The following is a 9,492-nucleotide window of genomic DNA, read 5'->3' as shown; positions in this document are numbered from 1 at the left end:
TTCTATCACATATCAACTTCTAAATTTAAAATTCTAGAACCGGAACTTTTTCAGTTTATTTAAAAATTTATATTTATATAATTTTAAAGATTATTATTAAATAACACTATCAATAAAAAATTAACTTGTCTAAATCAGATGCTCCTATGATAATTTTTTAATAATAATCTAAAAATGGACATATCGACTTTTCATTAAAAAACAACTATATTATGATATATTATTTTTAATTCTGATTTTCTCCACAAAATTAAAAATTTAAATTTTACAATTTTAAAGACTATTACTGATCGATAGTATCAATATAAATTTAACTTATCTTAATCAGATGCTCCCATAATATGTTTTAGAATACGAATCTTCCAAAAATGGACATATCCACTTTTGATTAAAAAACTTCTCAACTATATTATGATTAGAAAATTTTTATACAGAAAGATTTTAAAATTATTATTTCTTTTTTTAATTCTAATTTCCTCCACAAAATTCAGTTAATCAACATATGAATACGAAATTAACTTGTCTAAATCAGTTGCTCATGCAATAATTTTTTAAAAATAATCTTCTAAAAATGGACATATCGAGTTTTGATTAAAATACTCAACTATATTATGATAACAAATTTTTTAGGTTGAGTGATTTCAAAATTATTATTTCTTTTTTTTTAATAATAATTTCTTCCACAAAATTCAGTTAATCAACATATGAATAATAAACTAATTTGTCTAAATCAGATCCTCCTGTGATAATATTTTAATAATAATCTAAAAATGGACATATCGACTTTTGATTAAAAACTCAACTATATTATGACAAGAAAATTATTATATAGAAAGATTTCAAAATTATTATTTCTTTTTTTAATTCTAATTTTCCTCACGAAATTCAGTTTATTTAAAAATTTATATTTTACAATTTTAAATAGGTGTTACTTATCAAAATATCAATAAAAATTTAACTTGTCAAAATCAGATGTTCCTATGATGTTTTAATAATAATCTTCTAAAAATGACATTATTGACTTTTGATTAAAAAACTCAACTATGTTATGATAAGAAAATTTGTATATAAAACAATTTAAAAATTATTATTGGAAGATTATTGATTGACCGTGTGTGAAGATGAAAGGAATATGGTCCGGGTGCGGTCAAGAAAAACTCAAATAGTAGAAATATACTAATTTAATGAGCCAACGTTTCGCCCCACGTTGCAGGGCTTCTTCAGGGCTATTTTGACGGCAGTCAAAACTAAAAATTATTATTTCTTTTTTTAATTCTGATTTCCATCACAAAATTTAGTTTATTTAAAAATTTATATTTTAAATTGGTGCTACTAATCAACATATAAATAAAAATTTAAATTGTCTGCATCATATGCTCCTATGATAATTTAAAATAATAATCTTCTAAAAATTGACCCAATGACTTTTGATTACAGAACTCCTTAACTATATTATGATAAGACAATTTTTATTAAGGGTGATTTAAAAATTATTATATATTTTTTTAATTCTAATTTCCTTGACAAAATTTTAATTCATTTTAATAAAAAATTGATATTTTACAATTTGAAATAAGTGTTACAAATCAACATCATTAATACAAATTTAACTTTAATCTTCTGAAAAAAGAATTTATTAACTTTTGTTATAAAATTCAACTATATTATAAGAAAATATTTATGATAAATTATTTCAAAATTATTACTTTTTTCTAATTCTAATTTACTCCACATGGAAAAATAATAAATAAATAAAATATATAATATAAATAAAATTTTTTTTTGACAAATAAAATTCCATTCAGAAAATTTTAAATTTTCCTGTCGAATTATCCTTACGAATCATTTTCAATAAAAATTCCACTTATCTGCATGAGATGCTTCTATAATAATTTTTAAATAAGAACTTTATAGATAAAAAAAATAGTAATATTCATCAATCAATAGTAAAGAAATAGATAATAAACAATAACGTATAATTAGGTATATAAATTCACATTACTAAAATCCTAAATTCAAAATTTATATGTTTACTACCTCCAATATTTTGCATCTGAATGATGATATAATTTAGCTTGAACAGAATACAAGTTTTCATAAGAACTATAGAATTAATAGATTGATTTATAGATAGAAATTTATTAAGAAAACAAAATATTTTTGTTCATTATTTATTTCAGCTCTCGAGAAATTCATTAACATATCAGTAATAATTTACTATAAATAACAGAGGTCAGCTGAAACAGGTCAACTGAAACAGATTAGGAACATGATTAAAACTGGAAATTAAAATTAATCAGAGGGATTTTTAAAATCTCTTAGATAATTTTAATTTTTAATTTGAATTAAGAGAGAGGATAGGATGGGAATGTTTTTATTATAGCTTCGGTTTGAAATAAGGTTCTAAATAAATTTTTAAAAGATTTTCATATTATTTCATTAAAAAAAAAAGAAATGTTTACATTGTCATCTATTCATTTTGACAAGACATCACTTAGATGCTGAACAGGGCTTAGATCTTGACCATACGATGCTCACTATAAACATTGATTGATTGATGCTATTTCCAGGTATAATGGAATTGGGATCAGGAGGTCTTTTTTTAATGCTCGGTGTGGACGATAACTTGGTAGAATTTCCATATAACATTTAATACCAATACAAAATTTTAATATATATCTAATTATATGTATATGTATTTCTATGTGAATATATCAATCCAAAGATTTGTCTACTAACACATTCTTGATATTTGAATAACTTAATGAATAATTATTGTTTAAGTAACAATAATAACACTGAAAATAAATGAGGACTTAAAAAATTATTAATAGAAATAATAAATTACATTATGAAAAACTTATTTAAATAATTATTTTTAATACTAAATATTTTATTAGTTATTTTGCCGAGAGTTCGAAATATAATATATATATAAGTTTGTTATGTAAAATGTATACGACAAAAGGATTTATGACTGCTTGATACTATTAAGTTCCAAAGTCTGTTTTTGTTATGCTTGACCAAGCCATAAAGTTTACATTATATTATCTCTATCCTGTCAAAATATTTTTTTATTTATATTTGTTTCTTATGTACCTTTCATATCTCTATCATTATTTTATCCATTATTCTTGTAAGGGCACATTGTGTTAAAACCAAAACATGAAAGGGAAAAAGAAAAAAGGAAAGGAAAAAAGAGAAAAGGAAAAAGGGGGTGGAAGAGACAAGAACCAAAGAGATGAAACAAAGAGAAAAAAATAGAAGTCATATTCTAGAGTTTATATTACCACTGTTTATATTTATCATTATATATTTATCTAGGCATATTTATCGTAAGATTAAAAATATTGTCTGATTAGACTAAAATAAGTATGCTGTGTGACTATCAACCAAATGAAGTTGGGCGGCACAACTTTGTATTTTAATAAAGTTTTTCCCGTTCAATTGGAGAGATAGAGCCAAGTTATTTTTATACAAAATATTTTTATTAATAGTGAACTCCACATTTTTAGTCTCAAAAAATATTTTAGGCCCACTATACAATATTTTTTCTATTTTAAAGGAATACACTTATTACTTTCCACTTCTTTATTTGTTTCGGTCGATTGTCCAATCTTATATTTATCCTTTATTTATATATTTACCCTTATAAAGGATTTGACATTAAAATTTTTCATTATCCTCTTTGTAGATGGCCATCTACATCTAGATGAAGGAAAATTATCCAAAACTTCTCTAATAAGAAAATAAAAAGTGTATTTCTTGAAAAAATACAAAAAATATAGAAAATTAAACCCTTAGGCAAAAGTTGACTATTGAAAAAGATTTCTTATTTTTGTTTATACCTATCTTATCCATTTTCCAAAAAACGATGAAAAACAATCTTCCTGATTGAAAGTTATTCTGTCTTTGATCAGCTGAAACTTACTGTTCGTGAAATTCAATGTAAAATTCTTATTTTCCACTATATTACAAACAACAAATATTGAAACCTGTTTATTGTAGATATTTTATTTTTTAACCGAGGTACTTAATTATTTATTAATTTCTTCATTATTTATAATTTATGTTTATTTATATTATTGGCTTTTTAAGTTAATTTTTTTTTTTTTAAATTTGTCAACTGTTTAAAAAAAAAAAAAATGTTAAAAATGAAATATAGAACCACTCACTGTATCCTACAAAAGATATTTGCTCCTTAATATGTATCATGAATTATTATGAATAAGCCTTGTAATAATGAATTATTATGAATGAGCCTTGTAATAATGAATTATTATTAATGGGTCTCATAATAATGAGTTATTATGAATGAGCCTTATAACAATGAATCATTATAAACAAGGCTTATAATAATGAATTATTATAAAGAGCCTTATAATAATGAATTATTATAATTGAGCCTTATAACAATGAATCATTATCAAGAAGGCTTATAACAATGAATTATTATGATTGAAACTTATGAAAAGTGTGTATAATAATGAATAAAACTGGCTATTAAAAAAAAATATTGAAGTTTTTAAACCTTCTATTACATGCAGAAATTTGAATTCTGCGTAAAAAAAAAAAAATTGAAGTTGCAAGAATTGTGGAATTACAAAAAGAATACCATATAACTTATATAAGAAATTCTAAAAGTCACAGGAGCAAAAGTTTCTTCTTTTGTTAAAAGAAAACTGATATGTTTCGGAGTTAAGGACTTTGTTGCTAATAAAAAAGCCACTTTGTTGTCATGGAAATAAGTGCTCACTATTTCAGACTACAGATATAGTTGGCACCTCATAAGGATTTCATTTAGTTATACAAATGTTTAGTATCAAAACTAATGAATAAAAATTATTTATTTAATTTACCAACAAATAATTTATTATAATATAGATGATGGGATGAAATAATTATTATATGTAATATAAAGTCAAATATTATATATCTCTATTATAAATATATTAAATGCATATCTCTATTATATTAAAACGGTTTTAGAGATCACGGTATAATATTTTATTTTACATATAAGGTGGAATAATAGAAATAGGTCATTAATAATTGAGTTTAACTCATGAAGAAAGCATTTTGCATAAAAGAGAACAAATGAAAAATGTTATCTACATTAAATCGTCCTATATCAGAGTTTTGAAAAGTCAGTTCATAGTTAACATTGAAGGAAACAATATTTACCCATGGACAATTGTACCCCTACCCTTAATTGGTGAAAAATCTGGGGGACAGGGAGAACCTCTTCAATGGTTCCTATAGATTTTAAACCAAATCCTAATCAAAGAAAAGAATTTAGTTATTTAATTTTGAATAAAAGGAATTTAAATAAAAAACAAAACATTTTTTCAAAAATGTCAAATGGTACCATAATTAATTGGGCTCTGTTAGACAGAGCTATGAAAGATTTAATGCCATCGCACAATAGAATAGGACTCACATATATATTAAATCTACATCCTAACATCCCTCGAATAATCACAATATTACCTGAAATTTTTTTAATGGTTAAATTTATTTTTGCAGGATGAGCTTGCTGTCGTATCATGTCCGTCAGGTGGCTTATATCTGCCTAATTATATTGATCCTTTACACCATCATTCATGCACTGCAGAGGAGGGAAGAAAGAGTCACTGATCGGAATGCTCAATTGTAAAATATTTTAGTATTCGACTTTTTGAAATTTTTTTCTTATAATCTATACATGGGACAAATTCCCTATGAATGAAATTCGTCAATTATTTAAATTAACAAAATTGATCATAAATTAGTAACAGACTAAAACTAACCAAAATCATAATATAAAAATATGATATATATAAATATATAGTCGAACGTAAAACATAAATATAAGAAGATGGTCTGGGTTGCGGTCAAAAAGGAACAAATAGTTCATAACTATTTAATGTCCGATGTTTTGCCCCACTTTGCAGGGTGCACTGCCCTGATGAAGCACAAGTTGAATACTGAAAATTAATTATTATTTTTCTTTATAACTACCTTAAATTATCCATTTTCCAAAAAACGACTAACAATAATCTTCCTGATTGAAAGTTATTCTATTTTTGATCAGCTGAAACTTACTGTTCGTGAAATTCAATGTAAAATTCTTATTTTTCACAATATTACTAACAAATTTAATAAAAGTAAAAATATTGGAGCATGAACAAATATTGAAATCTGTTTATTGTAGATATTATATTTTTTAACTGAGAGACTTAATTATTTGTTAATTTCTCCATTATTTATAATATATGTTTATTCATATTATTGGCTTTTTAAATTACTTTTTCTTTTTATTTTGTAGGTTTTTTTTTTTTTTAATTTTCCAACTGTTTAAAACTAAAAAAAATTTATAAAAACGAAATATAGAAAAACTCACTGTATCCTACAAATGATATTTTCCAAAAAAACGTTGAACAATAATCTTCCTGATTGAAAGTTATTCTGAAACTTACCATTCATGAAATTCAATATAAAATTATCATTTTTCACTATACTACAAACAAATTCAATAAAAGTAATAATATTGGAGCATGAACCTAGTTTATAACTATTTTTTCCTTTTTGACCGCAACCCTGACCATCTTCTTATATAAAAAGATGATACTTTATTTTTATGTTATTTCACATATTTTAGATAATTTTTAACCACACCATAGTTTCATGTTATCTTATTCTCTTACTCTGTTTATATCTTTTTTAGCCCTGATAATTGTTGGACGAAATGTTGTCTCATAATAAATAGTTTATTTACTATTCAAGTTATTTTGACCTTAACTGGACCATCGTCCTTTTAATTTAATAACATAATTTTATATTGAAAAATGCAGGTGTAATATGGTCCAAAAGATTTTTTCCTCAATCGTTTTGATTGATATTTTATAATTAAATTAATAATTTCACTTTGAATCAAGGCCATATTAATTTATATATTGATTATGGAAACTACTATAGCCCAAAGCAAAGGAATTATCAATATTTATATAATTTGATTTAAGGAATGTTGTTAAATCCCTGTTTTAGTTAATTTTTCTTTCTTCCAGGCAGCAGATTGCAAAATATATTCAATCTGGGAAACAAAATTCAGAAATATGGTAAGTTTTAAAAAAATATTTTTTATATATAATTTTTTTTTTAATTTCTTGAGACTGATATTTATATATTAAATAAATCAAATGGTATCCTTGTTAAGTCTCAACACTCTTTATTATACCAACAGTCCAACGTTCCGGCCAATTCGGCCATCCTCAAGGACAATCTTAAATATTGTAATATCCTCTTTTATGAGTAAATAGTCATTTTTTATACATAAATGATTGTTAGTAGGTTTTATGTGATTTATCATTTCAACATGTTTATTTGTAGTATTAAACCTAAAAGTAAGTTAACCGATTTTCATCGTCTGTAATAAATATGTTATTCAAAACAAAGCCAAGATGGCGGCACGTGTCCGCCAAAAAGTCCGTTGAATAGAGGCCATGTTGAGCAGATTCAAATATTTTAAAAACTTTATTTAACTTCCAATCATAATTGTCGTTACAGTAAATTTAAGAATGAATATAAGTCAAGAATAAGTGTCAAAGAATAATGTTCACAAAGGAAATCATAGGAAAAAAACTCAAAACCGTAGTGCTACAATCAATGTTGAGAATTAACACCGAGAGAAGGGGAAGGAAGAGAGCTTGGTTTTTGGAATTAGTCGTAGGGAGGACGTATCCTGGATGCAAGAGGTCATGAACATCTTTTGTCTCCCTCAGTGGGACATCTAGAGAAAGAAGACATTAAAGAGTCATCCGAGAAGAAAAAGGTACTCTTTGTTTTGGATTGCCTTGTAAGAGGACGTCTCCTGTGAGCAGTGGTGAAGAGAATCTTTTGTTGAACTTCTTTAGAAATAGCATTTTGGGAAATAAGACAAAATGTTTTGTTAACAGTTAATGAATGTTTGTTTGTTGACAATGAAGACATATATTAAATTGGTTAGTGTTGCTTAAAATATAATTGAAGCAGATTTGTAAAAGTAGCTTATAAATAATTTAATTCAGTGTCGTTAGTAGCTGAATGTATGTTCTGATTGCCTAGAAACTCTTCCTGATATTAAGAGTCACATCATATTATGAAATTTAAATAAAATTCTTTTATCTGTTATAATAAGATTTTTCATTTGAACTATGAGAATTAAGTGAAAACTATGTAAAGTTCTATTTTATTTTATTTTAATTAATTTTTAAATATTACAATATAAATTCTCACCTTTCATCGTAAACCAACAACCTCTTGCCCAACAGTATCCTTTAATAATACCCCACTTATTCCTGTCGAACAGACCGTTACTTAGGACTACATCTCGATAAACGACTGACATGGAATCCTCATACAAGACTGAAAAGACAGGAAACTGCTCATCGATTTCGACTATTACAACATTTACTAGACAAACGGTCTGAATTGCCAATCCATTACAAAAGACTGATCTACATGACTATTATAAGGCCTATCTGGACGTACGGAGTTGAGCTTTGAGGCTCCACTAAACCATCAAATAATAATAAATAATAAACTGAAGGTATATAAATAATTAAATAATAACTGAAGGTGAAAAAAGACACAAAGGACCTAGAAACAGAAATAAGGATCAGGAGACTGAAATTCCATGGACATATGGTAATAATGGCTCTGGAAAGACTAAACAAGGAAATATTCCAAAAAAATCTGAGAATACAAAAGCTTAGGAGGATACATCAGGCAAATGAAAGAAGAGAGGGAAAGACTAGGAACAACGGACTAGGACTGTCTGGATGCAGAAAGACATAGGAAAAGACTGAGGGAAATTAAGGTTCTTGTGGGAAAGAGAAATTCGAAAAAGGGGGTTGTGTGGACAGAACAAAGAAAACAAAGGCACACAGAGATAATGAGGGGAAGATGGGAGGAAAGGAAAAACAAGAGAGAATCCAAAATTAATTATATTCACTTGGTCTCTAAGTTCGTTCCGTGAATGAAAAAAAAACATTGAAGGTATTCTGAAACTAGCAATGACATATATATCGCAGTGATATTTTAAGTCTATTGTCAAATAAAAATAAAAATTAATAACTGTTATCATGAACAAAACAGAGACATTAGAAATTGAACAATTAAAGTGAATATTATGAAAAATATAAGAAAAAGTTTATAAATATTAATGGCGTTGAGAAAACATGGCTATTTGATGGCTCAATTTTCTACTGAAGTGAGTTTAAAATGTCTAAAAACTTCTGTTTTGAAATATTATTTATAAATGAAACAGTACAAATATTACAGCAAATACAATATATTATTATATTTAAGGTTTATTTAAATAAATATCAGGAAATTTAATAGTTTTTATTTTTCTCGGATCTAAAATATAGCTTTGAAGATGACGAGGTTTAAATGAAAAGATTAAATATTAAATAGATATGAGAATTTTATTATAAATTATACATGATATTATTGACTCTTAACTCAGGGCGC

The 9,492-nt window shown here is 25.4% G+C and overlaps 1 protein-coding gene across 2 annotated transcripts in view; it reads left to right on the top strand.

The window, feature by feature from the left end:
* The window catches only part of LOC106683916 (uncharacterized), a 42,621-nt gene that overhangs the window by 14,648 nt on the left and 18,481 nt on the right, over positions 1-9,492 (top strand). For both annotated transcript variants that reach the window (XM_014425677.3, XM_014425678.2), the window contains exons 2-3: positions 5,527-5,652; positions 7,047-7,097. In XM_014425677.3, coding sequence (XP_014281163.1) covers positions 5,527-5,652; positions 7,047-7,097 — 177 coding nt within the window. The remainder of the gene's footprint in view (positions 1-5,526; positions 5,653-7,046; positions 7,098-9,492) is intronic.

This window comes from Halyomorpha halys, unplaced genomic scaffold (genome assembly GCF_000696795.3).
Source record: "Halyomorpha halys isolate HHAL.00 unplaced genomic scaffold, Hhal_1.1 Scaffold527.1, whole genome shotgun sequence".
NCBI lineage: Eukaryota > Metazoa > Arthropoda > Insecta > Hemiptera > Pentatomidae > Halyomorpha > Halyomorpha halys.
This window is presented reverse-complemented; position numbering and strand designations above follow the sequence as displayed.